This window comes from Acanthochromis polyacanthus, chromosome 8 (genome assembly GCF_021347895.1).
Source record: "Acanthochromis polyacanthus isolate Apoly-LR-REF ecotype Palm Island chromosome 8, KAUST_Apoly_ChrSc, whole genome shotgun sequence".
Classification (NCBI taxonomy): Eukaryota; Metazoa; Chordata; class Actinopteri; family Pomacentridae; genus Acanthochromis; species Acanthochromis polyacanthus.
Window position 1 is genome coordinate 35,411,808 of NC_067120.1, and position 23,314 is coordinate 35,435,121.

A 23,314-nucleotide genomic window follows, 5' to 3' on the forward strand; every position below is an offset into this window, starting at 1 on the left:
ATATTAAATGGACACATTCTGTGGTGCTGTGATTTCTGCCACAAATTTTTTCAAGATTTCAACCATCAGAAATGATACAATGACTGAGCAGCCTTGGCGGAGTACTGCACTCTGAATGCTTTTCTTGTTTCAGTATAATCTTTCTGAAATGTTTGTTTTTGACTGTTCATCAGAAGATTATTCATAGGCGATATAATTTGAACCATGCAGAGGATACTTCTCGTGTAGAATGAATTACAGCATTGTGTTAAAGGTCATAAAACATTGTTTATTTGCATTTTTTCTTACTTTTAAACAGTTTATAGATATAAATGAGTGAAACATTAGAAAATATTTTACATCTTTTCCCCTTCAGCTTCGTGTAAATGAACTCCTCGCTTCCTCGTGTCCTTCACATGGCGCCGCTTATTCGGATTGATTGGAACACATTAACAAACGCGATTAGCAACACGTTTTAATACAGCACAATGGCGATGGGATAACCGTCCTTGAATGTGGCTCTTTAGCAGAGAATTAACTCCCATTGGGTTGAATGAAAGCTCACATTATTGCAGAGCCGTTTGTGCGTCTGTCTGCAGCTCGCAGCCAAATCTGTTTAAACTAATTAACCATGAATTCACTTCAAAGCGGGACTTTATTCAAATGAGCTGCGTTTCTATCTCTGAAACAAGACTGCAAAGATATTTGGACACATCTGCCTCATCCATGGCAGATACGTTTAAAGCTGGATTCAGTCTGAAGGAATATTCGACTCCTCTTTGAGCTGCAGAAGCAAATATTCAAATGTAGAAGCAGTGACAGGAAAGAGATCCACAAATATTTGATAGTCAGTTGTTTCACCAAAATTCAAGACTTTGAAAAGAGCACGTTTGTTGTTTTTGACAGTTTTTATAGACAAGACAAGATGTTTTTTTAACCACGTTTCCTTTTTTTCTGACGTTTTACGCACCAAATGATTGACTAATAGAGAAAACACACACCGACTGATTCTGTTTTTGCTCTTTAAAGTTGATCTGTTGTAATAAAGAAAGAATATTTTCCACATCCAGTGCTGACAGAGTGTGTCAGTTGTGTGTGTTTGTGCTTCAGGTGTAATATTTCCATATGTTTTCAGACGGCGCTTCACTGGGCAGCCAAGCAGGGCCGGCAGGAGGCCGTGGACATGATGCTTCGCTCCGGAGCCGACGTCAACGTCAGATCGGTGAGTGTTTGTGTATCAGCAGCCTCATGCACTTTAATAACCAAACAGCTTCAGCTCTGCAGCACAGATCGTACCTAATATTCACCTTAAAGGAACAGTTTCACTTTTTCAGAAACTGCCTTTCCTTCAGCGAGATGCTGACACTGAAAATGGGATTTTAAATGTGATGCTTATTGTCATTTATATGCTGTTAGATCTCAGATATCCGTGTTATTTATGGTAAAAGTTTGAAAATTTTAAGTAAACCTACGTATAAATGCAGATCAACAAACTCAGCCTTGCTTTAGCTCGCTGTTTACTTTCATTTTCACTCACTGTTTGTCTTCATATTGACTCACAGTTTACTTTCGTATCTATTTTTATTCACTTTTGCGTTCGGTCAGTGCCTTTCAGTTGCAATTATATGGTTACATTTACTTTTTCTTGCCATTTACTGTTGTTTTCACACACTTAAATTTAACTTTCTGTTTACTTTCTTTTTTAATTGCTGCTTTTTTGTCGACTATAGTTCATCTTTGTTTTTAGCTTATTTTATCTTTCATTGTTAGTTGCTGTTTTGTTTTCGGTCTCCGTTTTCTTCTGTCTTTAGTTGCTGTTTACATACGTTTTTGGTTTCTGTCTTCTTTTGTTTTCAGCCACTATTGTCTTTCATTGTTGGTCACCGTTTACATTCATTTTCAGTTTTATTTACTTTTGCATTTGGTTGCTGTTTTTAGTTGCTGTTCTGTTTCGTTGCAAGTCTGTGTTTACGTATACTTTCTGTCAATTAGTTTTGTTTTCACTCGCTGTTTTTCAAATGTGTTTTCACTCACTGCTTTCATATTGAGTGTTTACTTTATTGTCTTTTTTTAATTTACTTTTGTATTTGATCACTGTTTATAGTTGCGTTTTTCTTTTATTTTTGGTTGCTGTTCAATTTCTTTTTATGTTTACTTTCTGTCGCAATTTGTTATTGTTTTTTGTCAGTGTTTTTTGTTTTCACTCAGTTTATTCTAATTTTCACTGACTGTTTACTTTCTTTTTCAGTTGCTGCTTTTGTTGTCGATTGCACTTCACATTTGTTTTTAATTGCTGTATTATTTCATTATTAGCTGCTGTTTTGAATGCTCTTTACTTATGTTTTTGGTTGCTGTCTTCTTTTCTTTTCTATCGCTACTTTCTTTCATTTTTCTCAGTACTTACTTTCCGTTTCAGTTGCAGTTTTTTCTGTCATTTTTGCTAGCAGTTTATTTTTGTTTTAGACTGATGTCTTCCTTTGTTTCCAGCTGCAATTTCCTGAATTTCTGGTCACTGTTTACCTTGTTTTGGTTACTCTTTGCTTCCTTTTTCACCTGCTGTGTACTTTCACTATCAGTTGCTGTTTTCTTTCGTTTTGGGTCACTGGTTGAATTTGTTCATGCAACAAAGACAACCACTACAGCGCAAGAAACAACAATTTAGAAAAAAATTCTATAAACAGCACAAAAATGAACCTATCAGCTTCATCCATTAGGGTTTTACTTAACATCATCCTGCTACTCTACACAGATGTACTGCACTCTCTCTCCTTCACATCCTCTGAAGCCTGCGGGGGCTCTTTGATTATCCAATTATATCATTGGCGCTCTCCTTTAACCCCGAGGTTATGTACAGTGGACTCCCCATGAGGCCTTTCCCCTCCAATTACCCCGTCAGCGTGTGAAGTTCATGGCGTTAACCTGCCGACACGCAGCAAACACCTCCTGAGAGTTCAGCCGTAATCCTCCTGCCGCAGCTCACACGCTCATTTCAGCATCCGTGCAGTTAATTTGATTTAAATATTAGTGGCTAAGTTACTTCATATTGTACTGTTGAGCCTCTCACAGCGTGTTCGGTTTCCTCTTATAGAAAGATGGAGGAGGAGGATTATAAGGCTTTCAAATTCTTCTACCAGCCTTCAGAACTGCAGGAGCTGCAGGGTGACTTATTGCTGTAAGATTATTTCCTTATTTCAGAACCAGCAATTACATGAACAATAGAAACACAGTGTCTCTGCATTTCCTCAAAAGCACGTTCAAAAACACATTTAAATTCACGCTCCCAAACAAGTTGGTTTATTGAATCCAGTCAGGAGGGATAATATAAAGACTGATTTGCTGAGAAATAGTTAAATAACATTAAAATCATGTTTCATCAGTATAACAGAGATATTTTCACAACATAAAGGAGTCTCCTCTGTTCTATAGACAAGCTCCTAAACTACTAAAACTATGGCTCATTTAAAAACACATATATCCTCATGTGGAGGAAGATAAACAACCACATACAATTAAACATTGCTATAGTAAATTTTTATATCAATCAAGTTTTTTTTTGCTATTGTGAAATCTATTTGTAGTAAACACTTAACCAGCTAAAAGCATAGACAGCTAGTGAATGCAGTTAGCCAAAATAAATGAATGAACAGCTTAAATAGCTAACATTTTAACTAAAAGTTCAGTTTAATTGTTTAGCTATTTAGCTAAAAGTAATAAATGAAAAAGCTGAAATGTTTACATTTTTGTCAGCTAAACGCATACTTGAAGTAACTAGCTTGAATGAATCCATTTACAGTGGAAATAGTTAGCACTGAACTAGCTTAGAGCATAGAAAACTGGTAAGCTAAAAATATAAACCAATTAGTTGATTAACATTTTAATAAGGTTAAAACATACATATATATTTGATGTAGCTAGCTAAAAGTAATGCATATAAAATAGTTAGCATTTTAAATAAAAGTTTAATTAAGTTGTTTGGCTAGTTGTCTGAAATAATTTGCATTTTTGTTAGTTAAAGGCAGACTTGAAGTAGTTAGCTTAAAGTAAATGACAAACAGCGGAAATAGTCAGCAATTAAACTACATAAAAGTACAGGTATCTAGTTGAAGTAGTTAGTAACAAGCAAAGAACAAACAGCTGAAACAGTTAGCTTTTTAGCTAACTAGCTAAAAGCATTGATAAGTCTTAATCTGTTCAACAGTGGACATAGTTAGCATTTCAACTAGCTAGTTGCTTAAAAACTAGTTGACACAGCTAGCCAAAAGTAATGGATAAACATTAAATAATTAGCATTTTAACTAACTAAAGGCACAGTTAACTAGTGAATTAGTTAGGTAAAAGTAACAGATAAAAGAAGTTGAAAAATCCAAGGTTGCTATGTGATCACTGTGCAAAAGCAAACTTGGCCACAGAAGTTGAAACACTAAAAATGTAATCTATGAAAAATTATTAAATTACGACTTCTATATAATTACTGTTTAACTTAGAATGAGCTCATTGGTTAAAAGACATTTCAGTGCTGCTGCTGCTGCTACAGACACACACACAAAAAAAGCACATATCTATAAAAGAAACAGATTATTCACAGTTCATTCACTTCAGAAATGGTCTCGGCACTCGTTTGTTTCTTTTCTTTCACAGTCGATAAAAATGAAAATGTGCTGTTTAACACTCACGCACACACAGAGCGGCAGTGTGCGGTGGATTGATTCGAAAAGGCCAATGTTGTGATTACTTAATGGCTTCCCAGACAGCCGTGGGCCTGGAGAATTCAATTTAGCATCTGCCTCTCTAAGTGTTAATCTGCTCTGGTCCCGGCTGCCTCTGTTGATGATGTGCACACAGGAGATAATGTTTAAGCCCCACCAGAGCAAAGCGGAGCAGACAAGTCACTTATTGGCTCCATAATTACATAATTAACTTTTTGTCTCTAATCGTTAAGGAGGTAATGGCTCTGATAAAAAGACCCTCAGCTCGAGCAGCCAGCAAATCAAAGATCAATAATCCATAGAATGGCATTAAGAGGAGAGAAATAGCTCAGGTTTCAGTTAACGCTTTGGACTCACTGGAGGGCTTTCAATGCTTTTGTAATGGATTTTCCTGCAGTCGGTGGGTTTTTCTCCACCGCAGCTATGCAGCGCTTTAAATACTCACCTGGACATTGGTTTCTTAGAGAGAAAAGATAAAGACGAACTGCAGATTTAGATTTAAATTCTGCAGCGCTGGTTTTCTCAGCACCGTTTAATCAGTCCAAAAGAGTTTAAAAAATATATCTCAATTTGTAAAAGAACTAAATGTGTGAGATGCAGCCACTTGTGATATGAAACACATTTGATATGAGAGATTTAAAATGCGATGGGGTGTCTGCACTGTAAAACTCATCTGGATCCCTTCAGACTGTTAATATATCCATAATACTATATAAAATAAAGGATCTTTTAATTAAATAACTGTATTATTATAACAGTATACACAACACGGTCTCACGGGGATTCGTGAAACTGTCACGTCAGTTTTTGTTTCGGTTTCGTGCGCACCAACACGATGTCGTCATGTTTTTCGTGCAGCTCACCACGAGCGAAACCCGCTGTGGTAATCACATCTGAAAGTGGTTTATACCGGCGGATTCATGACGATCTAAGCTGTCCATTGGTGTTTGCGGCAAGCCACTGCGGCCGCCACTGCGGCCGCCGGACATTCTTTAAATTCCTATGCAAATTAGGCGGATTCATGACGATCTAAGCTGTCCATTGGTGTTTGCGGCCGCCGCTGCGGCCGCCATTGCGGCCGCCGGATCTGAAAGTGGTTTATACCGGCGGATTGCGGCGGCCGCAAACGCAGATGGACAGCTTAGATCGTCATGAATCCGCCTAATTTGCATAGGAATTTAAAGAATGTCTGGCGGCCGCAGCGGCGGGCGCAGTGGCGGCCGCAAACACCGATGGACAGCTTAGATCGTCATGAATCCGCCGGTATAAACCACTTTCAGATGTGATTACCACAGCGGGTTTCGCTCGTGGTGAGCGGCACGAAAAACATGACGACATCGTGTTGGTGCGCACGAAACCGAAACAAAAACTGACGTGACAGTTTCACGAATCCCCGTGAGACCGGGCTGGTATACAACAGAAGTGAGTGCACCCCTGTGCAATAAATGATAAATAAATGTCAAATGGTTGAAAATGAGGAATATTCCAATATGAGAACCATCCAAAGCACAAAATCACACAAGACTTTCTCCAGAAGAGAAGTAAAAACTATGACCAGGACAAGTATGTCGCCTGAACTGCAGGGCTGCATTTTCAATAAACCAAATCTAAGCTGTTGGTTTTTAATTTTCCTTCATAGCAAATATCTTTCTGGTAATACAGTCTGGAATCATTTGACATTTCAGTAACGTTGCCCCTTTTTTGTGTACTGTAAATGTGTTGCTGAAGTACAGTCAAGAAAAATGTTATTTTCACCTTTCAGGGCTAAATTACACTTCATAAAGTCAAAATGTTTTCTCAGAGCTCATGTTGCTTCATTTCAAAGTAGTAATTTCCGTGTTTTTCTCTCTTTTTCTTCCCTCTTTGCCCTCCTCTACGCCACAACAGCATGTAAGTGAGTTTCTGATTCCAGAAACGCGCACAAAGACGAGCTGTCGTAGCAAACTCCCTTTAGATGTCACGCTATTTAAGCAAATAGAGCTTGGACAAATATTGACTTGAGTGGAATGACCTGTGGCGGTGGTGTGAAATGAGTTTACTGCCTCTGTCTTTGATCTCCGGTGTTTAACTCTGCATTTCTGTGACCTCTCCATGCCGCTCGCTGAAGGGGGTAAGTCATGTTTTAATGCACCTTCAAATCTACACAAATGTGGCAAAACATGAAGGAAGAGACGCAGCTTTCAGAGAATCGAGGCAAAACATCTCCGAGCGAGAAGACAAATCTCATTTCTCAGCGAATCACTTTCACCGCTCTTTAAAATAACATTGGTTTTATCACAAAGAGCTGCAGGAATCCTCAAGCTGATTAATTTACTTACAGACTGTGGACGTTTGTATATCAGGCAGCAGTTACATGTTGCAGGTAGAAACTTCAGGAGCTTCTTGTGGTTGACGTTCTGATGTCGTTTTTTTTCATATTTAATCTTGTCAGTTGAACAAATCCCAGTGAAATCGTGGTTTCCAGCTGCTGCTCCGTCGATGTTTGCATGGTGGCGTTAAATCGTAGTGAGGATTATTGTATTTCTTAAATCCAACCCTGCAAGAAAACACACACAAATCCAAAAACCCTGCAGCTGCTGGACCAGAGACGGAAATGTTAAAGACATGTCTTCAAATCGGAACATCTCAAAGCCAACATCATGTTGCTGTGGTTGTTGTGTTTCTCTTTGGTGTCGTTTTATGTCTCTTTGCGGTTGTTTTGTGTCCTTTTGTGGTCATTTTGTGTCTCTTTGTGGTTACTTTGAAAGGTTGCTTGTGTCTATTTTTCGTAATTTGTGTCCTTTTGTAGTCATTTTGTATTTATTTTTTTGATTGTTTTGTGTGTCTTGATGGTGCGTTTATGTACCTTAATGGTCGTTTTGGTCTTTATGTGGTGGTTTTGTGTCTATTTGCAGTCATTGTGTGTCTCTGTGGTTGTTTCCTGTCTCTTCCATTTTAGTTGGTTTGTGTCTCTTTCTGTTGGTTTTGTTTCCTTTTGTGGTTCTGTCTTTTTGTGATTGTTTTGTGTGTCTCTTTGGATGTTGTGCAACTCTTTGTGGTGTTTTTCTGTCCTTTTGTGGTTGTTTTGTCTCCATTTTTGGTAATTTGTATGCCTTTGTGGTCATTGTGTGTCTGTTTTTGTTGTTTTGTGTGTCTTGATGTTGCTTTTGTGAATCTTAGTGGGCATTTTGGTCTTTATGTGGTTGTTTTGTGTCCATTTGCAGCCATTGTGTGTCTTGTAGGGCTGGACCCGAATATCCCGAATATCTGAATATTCATTCGTTACGGCGTTATCCGGATATGTTCTGCATCTCCATGATATTTTGTGTCTATTTGTGGTTGTCATCTGTGTCCTTGTCATTCTTTTGTGTGTCTTTGCAGCCATTTTGGTATTTGGTTTGAGTTTTGGTTTCTTTGTGGTGGTTTTGTGTGTCTCTTTCTTGTGGTTTTGCATCACTTTTTAGTCGTTTTGTGTATTTGTGGTCATTGTATTCTTGTGGTTGTTTTGCATACCTTTGTGGTTATTTTGTGCTTTTTGGTGGTTGTTTGCATCCCCTTTGTGTGTTTCGTTTCAGTTTTTCATCTTGTTACTTGATCTCTGTGTTTTTGCATGTTTTTGATTGTTTTGTGTACTTGTGGTGATTTTGTGTGTTTTTGTGGTCATTTTTCATGTCCTTATGACTGCTTTTTGTCTCCGTGTGCAGGTTCAGACAAAAAACACCTCTGAATTAGAAAACCTCCTCTTTCATTTGAATGTAGTCGGTTTCTGTTTGCAGAAGTTTCTGCAGTACAATCACCTGATAGAATGACTTTTTCTTTCCTGGTAACAGTTTGTGTTTCTTTTAAACATCTGGTGCAAACATCAGGTCCACTATTTAACAGCTGGATTGCAGGTAAAGTCAGATGTGTTGTATTTTATAAGGGATCAGGATGATGTCAGTAAATCACACAACAAACAGACCTGTGTCTTATGTTCTCTATAAGCTGATGTATCTGTGAACTCGCCGTCGCTTCTCGGTCACAGCTGAGGCCTCACCTTGATGTTCTGGGCTCTCAGGACCTCCTGCTGAAATAACCTTTACCTCTGATACGGAGCTCAAAGTGTATTTGAACACATAAAAAGCAGCTCAACCTTTCAGGAAAATGTCAGCTGGAGTGTTTACGGCCTCGGAGACGTCTTCCACGGCGACCGGCGCACGTATAGATTCCTGAAAGTGACGATTGACTCGCTGCTTTGGGTGTTTTGTCAGCGTTTAGTGTTTACCAGCTGTTTGTCCAAAAACAACACACACCCTCCTCTGATCACAGTTGTCTCTGGGAGCTGTAGGTTTTCATCATATGGTGTTGCGTTATGATGTGTATGGGGGTGAAGACGCTGACAGGACGGTGACGGCGAGGCGTCTTTGTGTTCTCCACATCAAACAGAACCCATTTACAGTCGACACCGTGATGAGAGTTTAACGACACGACGCTCTGTAAACTACAGATCCGTCGCCTTAATGAACATAGACTTCAAACTCTCTGCTTCTGTCAGTTAACGGGAGTTTAAACGCAGGCGTCTGTTCGACTCTGACAGCAGCTCTGGATGACGAGCAGCCGGTCCTCTGGGACTCGTCGGTGTTAAAGTGTACAAACGACGGCCGCCCGCTTCATACGAATCCTCGCAGAGAGTAAACGCTGTGACGAGCGTCTGTCGGCCATCAGGGAAATCAGAGCCGACAGCTGATGGACACCCGGAGAGATGTTTCCTGACGTCCGGAGGAACCGAAGAAGAACAATCAGCGTTACTGTGGTTGGCAGGAAGAGCTGCGAGAAGTTCTCACATCTCAATACGACAGTGTAGAAAAATACTGTTAACAAGTAAATCACTGAAACCACGTCAGTCAGAAAAAAACGCACAAATATAGAGAAAGATGTCTCCATTTGTGTCCCTATGTGGTTGGTTTGTGCATCTTTGTGACTGTTTTAGTATTGTGGTGGTCCTTTTGGGTCTCTTCGTGGTTGTTTTTGTGTCTTTGTGGTCACTCTTTGCCTCTCTGTCATCGTTTGCATCCGTTTTTTTTTTGTCGTTTTGCATCTGTTTTTGTATATCTTTCGTTGCGTCAGTCTTTTAGCGGTTGTTTGTCTCTGTTGTCACTCTTGTTTGAGTCTCTTTGTGGTTGGTTTGTTTTGTTTTTTCGGTTGTATTGTGTCCTTTTTTGGCTGTTTTGCATCCCTTAATGGGTATATTGCATCCCTTTGCGGTTATGTTTGTATATCTTTGTTGTTTCAGTCTCTTAGCAGTCATTTGTCTCTGTGGTTGTTTTGCGTCTCTTTCGACCATTTTCGTATCGCTTTAGTTGTTTTAGTCTCTTTGTGGTTGTTTGTATCTCTTTTTGGTTGCTTGTGTCTCTTTTTGGTTGTTTTACATCTTTTTATGGTTGTATTGTGTATCTTTGTGGTTGTTTAGCATCTCTTTGGACTGTTTCCATATGTCTTTAGTTGTTTTAGTGTCTTTGTGGTCATTTCCATGTCCTTTTGGTTTTTTTTGCACTATTTTATGGTTGTATCGTGTCTCTTCGTGGTTGTGTTATGCCACTTTGGGTTGTTTTTTATCTCTTTAGTTGTATTCTCTTTCTGTTTGTTTTGTGTTTCTTTGAGGTTGTTTTATGTCTCTGGGGATTTTGTGTCTCTTTTTGGTAACTTTGTTTTCTTTGTGGTTGTTTTCATATATTTATATTTGTATTGCATCTGCTTATGAGTGTTGTTGTATCTTTGCTGTTGTTTTGCAGCTTTTTGTTGCTGTTTTTGTATCTTTTTGACACTTTGTGGCTGTTTTCTTATCGTTGTAGTTGTTTTGTAGCTGTTTGGAGTTGTTTTGCATCTCTTTGCATTGCTAAGTGAACTGAGTCAGATTAAGAAAAATTCCTTAACTTCCTGCTGATTCCACATCCAATCTGTTCTGTAGTAATTATTTAAATCTGTGGAAGTGGTTAAATTTCCCTGACCTCTGTTATTTGCAGGGTTACACACCTCTTCATCTCGCCTCCATCCATGGACACCAGGAGATCATTCGAACCCTGATCAACACTTACAGTGAGTAAACTTTCTCATCCATATCTATGGACTTCATAACACCCATAATGTCCAGGTCTCAATGTGTCAAAATGAAAAAAGATTACTTAAAAGCAGCATTATCTTTGTTGTTGGACGGTTTGGATGAGGTGGAAGAAAACCTGGTTTACGTGGTGTTTATCAATCATATCATTTAAAAGCAGAACCAGAGCGTGAAGATGACAGACACATTCAAGTATACGTCTGTCTTTTCTACTTCATTTTCTGCTCTTTCTTTGCCGGTGTACCACAAGGCTCTCTATGAGGACCCATGCATCTTCGTTTTTTAACTGCACATACTCCCACTTGGCAACATTCTGCCTAATTTCAGCTAAATATCAGTTTATATGCAGATGAGACTCTGGTTTATGTTTCTATTCAGGCAGCAGTGCGGGATTAATAAAACTACAAATAATTTGATGCTTCCTCCAGCTGCCTTGATGCTGTTGCTAGAAACACCAAGGCAGGTTTCCATAACAGCTTGTGAATCTACAGGATCTTTTATAGTCTCCTGGAAACCTTCAGCTGCAGAAAAGGAAAAAGGGGTTTAGGTTTGATAGGTGTGACTCTGTGACGTTACATCTGCAGTGTGCAACACAAGAAACATGAATTATACCAGTCTGACCTTATTTATGATGCATCCAGGTAGAATAAGCACAGTTTCTGATGGCAAGAAATAACAGGTTTCTGTATATTTGTTACTGTTAATGCTATACTCTACAAAAGCTACAGCAACATGAGTTGAATACATGATTTAATCTACTTTGAGAGCAGATAAATGACTCATCAAACTGAAAATGAAACAAATAAAACAACTGAGAACACGTTACTGTGGTGTTTTTTGAATTACAAGAGAAATATACAATTAACCATTTAGAATCTGCCAAAAAATTTCAATCTACTCATGAATAATGTGTACAAAAACCATACCATCATAAAATATTTGTATTTAAACAGTGTGAGCTAAAGCTAAAAGTCTCCCGGATTATTGTGGTTAAAGCTCCAAGGATTCATTGATTAAGTGATTAGTTGTCAACTATAAAATTGATTAAAGTGTTTGAGTAAGTTAGGTTAAAAAACTGTTTAAATTCTGTGATTCCAGCTCCTTTAATGTGAATATTTTCTTGTGTCTTTCGTCCTCTATGACAGTAAACTGAATATCTTTAGATTGTGAACAAAACAAGACATTAATCATCTTTGTAAAGCATTAATTGATATTTTTCATCATTTTCTCACTAAATAACTAATCGAATAAACATCAGCTGCTGTTAGGAGACCATTGTAAGATGCTGCTCATCATTTGTACTTGATGAGCTGCTGAGCATCCTTGAGCATAGATAAATGAAAAGGCCAAGACTGATGGATAGAGGCAGCATTTTTACAGAAAAGGGATTTGTTTCAGTTTATTGATCACCTATAAATCAGAACATACATTAAATATTAGCAGAAAACATCCCCCATCTGTTCACTCTCAATGCAGAATGTAATTTAATTGGCAGGCCCAGCCTCTAACATCACCTCTGGAATAAAAAAACGCATGTTTTCCTTCCGCTCGGTCTGTTTTCGGTGAAGCTACATGTGAGGATTTTCTTCATATGAGGCTTCAAATTGATATTCACACACTGAGAATCAAACGGCGAGGGATTCTTCTTCTCCACGCCTCGCAGACTCGCAGAGGTGAAGAAACCACTGATGCAAATCGCTGCTGCCAGACAAAAGACCCACCCAACGCTCAGATTGACAGGTCCGGCCCGATCGCACACCTCCACCTCCTCCTCCGCCTCCCCGGGACGAGGCGAGGCAGGAGTTCATACGGCTGCTAATGAGGCCCGGCCGAGCCTGCAGACGCTCCATCATAGAGTCCTCATGATCCCTGCAGAGCGCCGGTTCGATTCCCCTTCTAGCTGCAGATCGCCATATGCTGCAAGTCAGAGCGGACCGCAGACGACACATGTGGTCCACAGGGTCACAACATGTTTCCATATGGAGGGGGCGGGGCCGCCGCTCAGAGACCGCCAAAATAAAACACCCAGCAGGACAACAGACCTGCCAATCAAACTGTATTTACTTAACAGCCACAAAAACCAAGTGTGTTTTAATGTCAATGCTAACATATACGATGTCTAAAATAAAGTATTCACATCTCCTTGGAAGGTTTTCTCCTTTTATTGCCTTTAAACATTGATCTAGGTCAATTTAATTTGCTTTTTTTTTTTTTTTACAAGAATTTAAAAAAAAGACTCTTTAATGTCACAGTGAAAATAGATTTCTACAAAGTAATGTCAATTAATTAAAAATAAAAAATGTAAATTAGGTGATTGCATAAGTATTCACCCCTTTAAGTCAGTATTTAGTAGATGCACTAAACTACAGCACTGAGCCTGCTTTGGTCTCAATAGGTCTTGCTTATCTGGTTGCTGCAATTTTTACTCATTTTTCTTTTAAAAAACTGCCCAATCTCAGTCATTTTTAACAGGAATCATGAGGGAACAGCCCTTTTCAAATAAAATCCACAAGTTCTCAGCTGGATTGAGGTCTGAGCTTTGACTCAGCTCACAGAACATTCAACTTGTCGTCTTTAAGCCATTTTGCGTATCTTTGGCTGTTTGCTTCAAGTCATTGTCTTAAATCTTCTGCATCAAGTTGTCCTCCAGAATTTCTACAGTGCCTATCATAAGTATTCACCCCCTTTGATGTTTTACCCTTTTATTGCTTTCATAAATCAATCATGGTCAATAAAATTTAGCTTTTTTAACAAAAGAATTTATTGGAAAAAACTGTTTAATGTCAAAGGAAAACATCCATCCATCCTCTATACACCGCTTTATCCTCATTAGGGTCGCTGGAGTCTATCCCAGCTGACTTGGGCAAAGGCAGGGGACACCCTGGACAGGTCACCAGTCTGTCACAGGGCTACATATACAGACAAACAATCACACCTACAGGAAATTTAGAGTAATCAATTAACCTCAGCATATTTTTGGACTGTGGGAGGAAGCCGGAGTACCCGGAGAAAACCCACACATGCACAGGGAGAACATGCAAACTCCATGCAGAAAGATCCCAGGCCCACCCCAGGATTCAAACCAGGGATCTTCTTGCTGCAAGGCGAAAGTGCTAACCACTACTCCACTGAGCAGCCCTCAAAGGAAAACAGATTTCTATAAAGTAATGTCAATGAAAGAAAATTATATAAATAAAAATAATTGTTTGCATAATTATTCACCCCCTTTATAATTTAATGGTCTAATTCAATAGAGGTCCATCAAATTGTTGCCAATAGTCTCACAATTAGTGAAATGAAGATCACCTGAGTGGTGTGGGTGTGTTTCAAGTGATTGAGTTGTAAAACAGTTGTGTCTGAAGGGTCCAGAGAGTGGCTGATCAGTATTCCTGGCTACCATTACACCATGAAGACAGAAGAACACTCTAAGCAACTCAGGGAAAGGGTTATTGAGAAGTACAATTCAGGGGATGGTTACAAAAAAATTTCCAAGGCACTGAACATCCCCTGGAGTTCCGTGAAATCAATTATCAAGAAATGGAAGGAATATGGCACTTGTGTGAATCTGCCCAGATCAGGCCGCCCTCGTAAACTGAGTGACCGTGCAAGTAGGAGACTAGTGAGAGAAGCCACCAAGACCCCTACAACTACTCTGAAGGAGTTACAAGCTTCAACTGCTGAGATGGGAGAGACTGTGCATGTAGCAACTGCTGCCCGGGTTCTTCACCGGTCAAAGCTTTATGGGAGAGTGGCAATGAGAAAGCCACTGTTGAAGAAAAGTCATATTAGATCTCAACTAGAGTTTGCCAAAAAGCACGTGGAAGACTCCATGGTCAAGTGGAAAATTCTTTGGTCTGATGAGACCAAAACTGAGCTTTTTGGCCATCAGACAAGACGTCATGTTTGGCGGAAACCAAACACTGCACATCACCAAAAACACACCATCCCCACTGTGAAGCATGGTGGTGCAAACAATTATTTTCATTTATATAATTTTCTTTCATTAACATTACTTTATAGAAATCTGTTTTCACTTTGACATTAAAGAGTTTTTTCCAATATTTTTTTGTTATAAAAGCTAAATTTTATTGACCATGATTGATTTATGAAAGCAATAAAAGGGTAAAACATCAAAGGGGGTGAATACTTATGATAGGCACTGTATATACTTTGCTGCATTCATTTTACCTTCTACCTTTACAAGCCTTCTAAGGCCTGCTACTGAGCACATCATGATGCTGCCACCACCATGCTTCACATCATGATGCTGCCACCACCGTGCAATGTTTGATGTCTGCAAAACAAAGCGTCTACTTTGATGGCCAAAAAGCTAAATTTTGGTTTCATCAAACCAAAGAACCTTCATCCAGTTGACTTGGTGAATTCTTGTCAACATTTAATATTTCAACAGTGCCTTTGTCTTTGCTTCTCTATCGTAAAGCTTTGACTGGTGAAGAACAGCCAATAGTTGTTATATGAACAGTTTCCAATCTCAGCAATTGAAGCTTGTAACTCCTTTAAAGGAGTCATAGGTGTGGTGGTGGCCTCCATCACTCGTCTCTTAATTGTGCAGTCACTCAGTTTTTGAGGAATACCTGCTCTACTCTAGATTTGGAAATTTTCTTGCATCCATGTCCTAACTTAAACTTTTCAATAACCTTTTCACAAGGTCTTGGAGTGTTGTTTTGTCTTCATGGTGTAGTTGTATCCAGGAGAACTGATTCACTAATGACTGGACTTTCCAGATACAGGTGTCTTTTTACTATAATCACTGTAAAGTCCAAGTAAATGGTAATGGAGAGCATGGCACAACCTTACACAGTTTGGTTTGGCTAATTTGATTTAGATAAATTGTGATTTTATACAAGCAACATATGCATCTCCGTTAAACGTGGACAATCGAAGTATGTTTCCTACTGTTCCTGTACGATTCTTATCTCACAACTTGCCTCACATATGATTTTACTTGTAAGAAACAGATGTTTAATTGGAAAACTTGCTGGAAAAGTTTGTTTGAATGTAATTATTTCAATGCACTTCTGTCTATATATTGTAGGTGGATAATGTTGGTGGGTCTGTCTATGACAGATGGACGCCCAAACATCTACTGTCTCAAAACATTTCTCCAGTTACTGATTACTTTGAGGGAGCTGAATTTACTTCTTTATTGAGAATGTTGAAAATGTTTCTCCTGAAGTCTTTAGAAATTAACTTAAGCTTTTATTTTATGAACATAAAGTTGAAAAAGCTCATCTTCCAGGACCCTAAAGACTCCACATTTAAACACTTTGAAGAACGACCACCTTTCCTTTGATTTGTTTTTGCTAATACTTCAGTACTTTGCTCCAGTTTGACTGCAGCGGTTTGGTTTCTCCTTTAAATAACGTAGGACAGACTTCCTGCTGCAGCTCCTCGGTTTCTAGTGGTTGTAGTGGAGATACAGTTTCAGGAAAAGTTTGTTTGGCCTCCTCGCTGCCACGGAGTCGAGCTTTTATTTCTCCGAGAAGCAGCAGAAACTGTGTTTGAGGCCGGTGGGTGGAGTGACGGTGGGAGTTAAACTGTCGCTAATGACCAGGGTCGGTTACCGGCTGTAACCATTAGCAGCCTCCAGCCTCCTCAGATGGGATATGAACACGAGCAGCATGTGTCCTGATTAAACTTAGGAACTTCTACACAAATGCCTTATTCTACAGCAACAAGAAAATCCTGGTGCATGAAATATTCTGTTCATAGAATAAAACAAAATGCTGCAGTGAAACAACACCGCAAAAAGGAAATTTTGCAAAGTGAAAAGGTGAAAGTTTAGACATTTTCTAAATAAATGCATTTAAATGATTTAAATAGATTGTTACATATTTTTTGTTGTATTAATACATGAATTTCAACCCACCTCTATGTACTTCAAGGATCTGTAACTGAAAATATTCATAGTTTGAAGGTAAAGCTCGGCATGGATTCATACATATAACAGAGTTACTGCAGATAAAGAATCAGCTGATTCTGAGGAGGTCAGGTCAAACTGATTCTCTCAGATAAAAACTGAAGCATCTCTTGAGTAAACCTGCCGTCATTCATCCTGCTGTAGGTTTCCAGTTACAAGGAGCCGTTGACCTTTCCTCCCCCTCTCTCACCCGCCTCCCCTCACTCTCTTATCTCTAATAATTACCCTCCACCTCTCAGTGACTCTCCTGAGGCGTCTTCAGCTTCATTCTGAGCCTCCTGTTAGTGGAAGGTAGATAAATTCAAACTGGTTCACTGGGATTGATGGTGTTAACTAATTTTCCACTCGGATACCTGCAATGAACCCTGAATCATGACAGAACGCATGGAAATATTTACATTTTTACAACCTCTATAGACTCACAACTTACTCCTCTGTTCACTGTTTCTGAGCTGTGCTGCTTTTATTTCAGCTCAGTATTTTTGTGGGTTTTTTTGTTCGTTTTTAGAGGATCTGTAGTAAACACTTTATTATGGGGCATTTTTTAAACGAGACTTTGATGTAACTGATGAAATATTACAGTTTTAACCTTAGATCTCGGTCATTTTAGTGACAAAACTACACGATTAGTTCAAGGATGGTCAGATAGTTAGCTAAAAACCTGAAGAATTTTTCTCTTTTGACAGTTTGACATTTTGTCATTTTTAAAGAAGACACAGCAGATTTAGTGGTTCAGAAGGTTAAAATGACCACATTTCCTCAGTGTCCAGCAACTATCCCTCGATGCAGATTCTAATGTCCGTTCTAAGTGACAGATTTCTATTTTTACTTTCAACATTGTAAATTATCCATGTAAAAATGATTTTTTTTTGCAAAGCTGCAGGCAATTTGTGCTTTTTGTCCTCATGTAGCCAAAAATACCACACGTTTAGAGGAAGTCTTACACTTAGAGTCACGTCTATACCATCTTTATTCACTGCAACCAGCAGGTTTTCAGGTAGTCGTATACCTTCAGTCACGTCTACACCATCTTTATTACCGTAACAAACATGTTTTTTTAGAACGTTTTATACCTTCTCTCACATCTATACCATCTTTAATGTCTGTAACGTGTTTTTCTCTCCGTCAGATGCTAAAACCAACATCAGAGATTATCACGGGAAAAGAGCCGAACACTACTGGAGCGGCAGCAGCGACGTCTTCAACAAACCCGGCTCTCAGACCGGTCAGTGAATTTATTGTAACTGATTTGTTTATATTTAATAAATATATTTATTTTATTACAAGTGACTTATTACGGCTACAGTGTTAGAGTACTACAGTCTTTCAGTATTGCAGTATTACTTCAGTCTGGTTGAAGTACTGCGGTACTACCTGTGTTGTTGTTGTGTTTTCAGGCAGGTTCAGTCGCAGTCGGAGGACTCAGCGTTACGCTCTTCCTCTGCTGTTGTCTCGATCTCGTAGTCAGGGTCAACTTCACCTGGACTTCGGGACACTGCCTCAGTCGACGTCACATGACGCCTTGGACCTCTATGTATGATATCACTGTATGACCTCACTGTCCTGGTGGAAGCACCGCCCACCAAATCATCTAAATGATGCTGCTATGGGACTTTCTATATCTCAAAAATGTCACTGCTTTGGTAGAAATTTTAGGACACTTAAAAAAATTTGGGGATGAAAAATCTAAATGATACGACAATTATGAATTTCTTTCACAAAAAGTTACTTTTTTTTGCTTGGAATTTTGAGTGACTTCAAAAATAGAGATGAAAAACCCAAATGACCGGTAAATTTAGACTTTCTTTTACAAAAATGTTACTTTATAGCTAAAATTTTTCCCAGATTTCCAAAATTTGGTAATTTAAAAAAACTAACTCATGCCTCAATTTTGGCTTTTTAACACAAAAATGTTGCTTTTTTGCTTGAAATTTTTGGTGATTTGCAAAATTTGGGGATAAAACAATCGAAATTTTGTGGCAATGTTGACTTTCTGTCACAAAAATGCTTCGAGTTTTCAGTGATGTCCAAAACTTTGGTATAAAAAATCTAAACTATGCATCCGTTTTGATGTTTACAATGAAAATGAAATGAAACTTTTAGTTACTTCAAAAATTTGGAAGATAAAAAAAATATTGACCATAAATCTGGACTTGCATTTAAAAAAATTTAACTTTTTTGCTTGAAATTTTGGTGAGTTCCAAAATTTGGGGATAAAAAAATCTAAATTTTGTGGAAATGTTGACTTTCTGTCACAAAAAATGTTACATTTTTGCTCAAAAATAGAAAAATGTTGGAATTAGTCATTGAAATTATTCAGCAATTTTAACTTTCTATCACAAACATGTTTCTTATTTTGCGATGAACAGTTTAAACTATGCCGCAGTTTTGACTTTTTATCACACAAATGATCAATTTTAGTTAAAAAATGTGACTCCTCATAAAGTAAGTAACTTTTCTTCTTAGTATAAATGATAGTTTTTCTGGCAGAAATGGGCTTCCATACTATGAAGAGTGTTTTTTGTTGTTGTCTTCTGGGAAGTGAATGAATTTAAATGAACTACAAACTGTTTTATGGATTCAGTGCAGTTTGATTGAAGAGTGAAAGTTAATTTTCTCGTAATTTAAAGTTCTAAATGTTAATTTCTGGCTGTATTTGAGTTAAATATAGATTTATTTGTATTTTCCACTCTGTGAAGCCGATAGTGTTGAATCTGTGGAAGGAATGGTCCGTAAATGTTGGACTTGTCTCATCGTCCGTCCTATAAATGTCTTCATTAACCAACGGTCCATTGGCTGCTTACAGCATAAAGCTCATTATCTGCTTTAATAAGGCGAAGCAGCAGCGTTTGTGTAAATGATCAGCAGCAGAGACACGCTAATAACAAACGCTCACTCTGCTTAATGTGCTGCAGTCCAGCTGTGACTAAAGGCCACCGAGCAAAGCAGCGCTCAGCTGACGGGAACATGAAGAACATAAAGAACGTGCAGAACGTAGAGCAGATCCAACATGCATCATCTGCAGAACAATGAGCAGCTCTACTGAATCCACAGAAGAAGAAATTAAAATGAAATGTCAGAAAATGTCTCATTTTCATTATCAGAGGTTTCACTTGATGCGTAGATAATACAAACCTTAAAATAAAATCAGCTGTTTGGGTTTTTTAAATCTTATTTCTATTTTTTTGGTTCTGGTCACCATCTCATGAATCACAATTTTGGGTCTGACTTCAAAGGTGTGGTTTTTAATGAAAAATTTTTTAAAAAATTGCCAAAAAAACCTCCCCAAATTAACAAAAGAAATGACATGTTTGTTTGGTTTTTCATTTTTAATTGTCACATGTGAAATAGTTTTACCGTTTTTGGAGATAAAATAACACAAACTGAACATAAATTTTCCCTTTCTTTTATAAAAATGTTGCTGTTTTGCTTTCAATTTTTGGTGATTTCCAAAATTTTGGAGAAATAAAACAAATTGTGTGTAAATTTTGACTTTCTTTCACAAAAATGTTACTTTTTTGCTCAAATTTATTAATGATTACAAAACTTTGAGGTGAAAAATCTAATTTATATGACAATTTTAACTTTCTGTCACAAAAATGCTTGAAATTTTGAGAGATGTCCAAAACTTTTATATAAAAAACCTAAATAATGCAGCAAATTTGACTTTCTTTCTCAAATATAATACTTTTTTCTTGAAATTTTGATTGACTTAATACATTTTGATTAAAAAAAATCAACATTTTCAGGCAATTTGGATCTTCCACAAAACTGTTACTATTTGTTGCTTGAATTTTGCATGACTTCCAGAATTTTAAGTGGAAAATCTAAATAATGCAGGAATTTTGACTTTCTACCACAAACATGTTACTTCTTGCTTGAAATTCTGAGTAACTTGAAAAAATTAATTTTTATAGGTAACGTTTAATTCATGATGTGTATGGCTGCACTCTGGGCCTAGTTTGGCATCATTTGCTTATTTTCATGTTTTCTACAGTTGCACAGAGCAGTGAAATATGCTCTAGTATCCAAGGCAAATTTCCCTTGCATGTTTTTTAAATATTGTGAGGCTAATCTCCTGTATTCCCACTGAAATTGAAATTGAAAATAAATAGCTAGAGACTGCTCTGAGTGTGAAGGGTTAAAAGCGTGGCCTTGTTAACTATTTCCATGTTTCTCTCTACAAACTTTTCCTCTCTACTCTGCTCATCATCTGCAGAAAGATGTTTCTCCATGCTGAATGTATCTCCAACAACCTGCTCCTCTGTTCACTGTTTCTGAGCCATGCTGCATTTATTTTATTCATCCAGGAGGTTGGATTTTCCTGTCAGTCCCTCTTGTCGTCTCAGTTTCGTGTCATTTTTGTGGCATTTGTGTTGTTTCATTTCTCATTTTTTGTTGCTTTGTGTCTCATTTTTTGTTGCTTTGTGTCTTGGTTTTGTCATTTTCTCGTCCTTTTATGTCATTTCGTGTCTCTTTGTGGTGGTTTTGTCTCCACATCTTATCAATATTAAACTATTCCCACGTTTCCAGCCTATACAAATGTTTTTCTCTCTGCAGAAAGATGTTTCACCATGCTGAATGTATCTTCCAACAACTTGCTGCATTTATTTTATTCCTCCAGGAGGTTTGATTGATTTTCCTCTCAGTCTCTCTGTGGAAACACTTCCTGCAGTTCAACCTAAAAGCTCTCAGTTGCACAGAGAGGCTCAGATTTTTTTTTTTTACAGTATCTGGTGTAAACACTTTATTGTTGGAGATTTTTTAAATGGGACATGCAGACGTTGATGTAACTCTGAATAAATATTCCAATTTTAATCTTAGATTTGGGTCATTTTTGTGACAGAGTAGTTTTTCTGCATTTATAGAAGATTTTTTAGTGTCAGTTTCTCTCTCAGACCTTTGTATTCGCACCATACATTTAATAAAGGGTCAAAATAAGGTATAAATAAATAAAATATATAAAAACAAACCTATGAACTGGCGGTAGTGCTGTGTAGTGGCAGCTTATTGAGGTGGTTCCTGCAGTTTTCAGGTCCTGAACAGACCAGAATCTCGGCCACGACCTCATGACCAGATTGATTGCTCTGCGAATCAATGCCGGGGCATCAATCTGCGTTTACAAGCTCATTTCCTATCGAGAAGCAGCGTTTTACTGCCCCGCGCTGCCGTTAATTTCCCCCGCTCAGCTCATCAACAGCTATTTAGCAACAAAACACGTGAAGAAGAAGCCTTTTCAGGAGCCGAGTGGTTGCCGGGAGTGTTCATGTCGCCGCACAAAGAGGCGTTTTGGGAGGAAAACCGACGTCTTCACAATGTGGCGACCTCCGACCTCGGCGGTGAACTCTGACTCCGCTGTTTTCCCACAGCTGTCAGCGCTCACAAAGCTCGTTAAGAGGCCGGCCGGCGAGGACAAGAATGAAAACAGAGCCATTAACTCGTCACCGGGTCTTTGTTGGGTCCAGAGTGGCCGTCGCCATGACGCCCAGTCAGTGGGAAACGAGGCCTAATGAGCTAAAAAAATAAAATAACGACATCAAAGGAGTGACGTGACGGAGCGGCCTGTGATGTGCTGCCGCCTGCAGCCCGAAGGGAACGTCAGCTTTGTTCAGAGACGCTTTAATGTGCAGCACTGGAACCTCAACCAGCTGAAAACTCAACAAAGCTTTATATTGTGTCAGTTTTCCAAATAGCTGTTTAATTAATCTAATTATCAGGGTGTATCATTGCAGTCTGATCCTTTAAGTGTTTTGGTTTTAGATTTTAAAATAAAATGCCTTCAAAAGTCTTATTTGTAATTATGGAAGTCAAAGGATTCAAAGTTCAGTCCAAAGTTCTTATTTTATTGTTTTTTCAATTAATTATTTTGTCAATAAAGTGCCTGTAAATGGTGAACAACACCAAGTTAACATCTTTAAAAGTCTTGTTTCATCTGACTGATGTTCAGATCTTCTGTTTACCCTAATGCGCTGCATTAGGGTAATGCGCTGCAAGAAAGAACATCAAATCTTCATATTTGAGAAGATAAACAGCATTTCTTTTGATATTTTTGCTTTGTATATGACTTACCAAACGCTAATTAGATTTTCTGTAATCAGCCAAATGAGTAGTCGTTGCAGATGCATCCTTCTGTGGAAGAAAACAGGATTCATCAAGTATAGGAATGATGGGATGATGCTAAGCTAAAGACAGACACATCTGTCGTATTGTAAATATAAGCTGAAAGATCTGATTATGTAGTTTTAAGATTAGTTTCAGGTCACGTTAAGAAAACATGCTGAAACAGAGTTCATCTTATTATCTCTGTGATTTTATCTGTGCATGTAGCTTTTTGCTATAGGTGTAGCTGTGTAGTCAGGTCCTTTAGCTAAGTAGCTAGCTCTTTCTATTACTTTAGTATAGTTAGTTCATTAACAGAGCTGCCAACTTATGACCAGACCTTAGAGTGAGATTTGGTTTGTGCTGGATGCTGACAGAAAATGTTGAAAATTATTGATCCTACTTCCTGCATTCTGGTGTAATTTAAGAGCATTTTGTCTGTTAAAATCTTATTATAGAGAAAACATTAAGGGATAATAAAAAAACACTGAACTTAAAAAAAATCTGAAAAAA

The 23,314-nt window shown here is 38.2% G+C and overlaps 1 protein-coding gene across 1 annotated transcript; it reads left to right on the forward strand.

Moving 5' to 3' along the window:
* The first annotated feature begins 340 nt into the window (after positions 1-340).
* LOC127535052 (ankyrin repeat domain-containing protein SOWAHC-like) lies at positions 341-21,520 on the forward strand. The gene is made up of 4 exons (XM_051951889.1): positions 341-1,201; positions 10,667-10,739; positions 17,832-17,927; positions 18,100-21,520. Exons 1-4 carry the CDS (start codon positions 1,163-1,165, stop codon positions 18,240-18,242), a joined length of 351 nt encoding a protein of 116 aa, XP_051807849.1. The 5' UTR covers positions 341-1,162; the 3' UTR covers positions 18,243-21,520.
* Positions 21,521-23,314: the final 1,794 nt, after the last annotated feature.

Bases quoted from the DNA above. Each gene is read 5' to 3' on its own strand.
- LOC127535052 (XM_051951889.1), top strand. From the start codon at position 1,163: ATGATGCTTCGCTCCGGAGCCGACGTCAACGTCAGATCG. The intron at 1,202-10,666 runs GTGAGTGTTTGT...TGTTATTTGCAG, and splicing joins CCGACGTCAACGTCAGATCG to GGTTACACACCTCTTCATCT. The intron at 10,740-17,831 runs GTGAGTAAACTT...TCTCTCCGTCAG, and splicing joins AACCCTGATCAACACTTACA to ATGCTAAAACCAACATCAGA.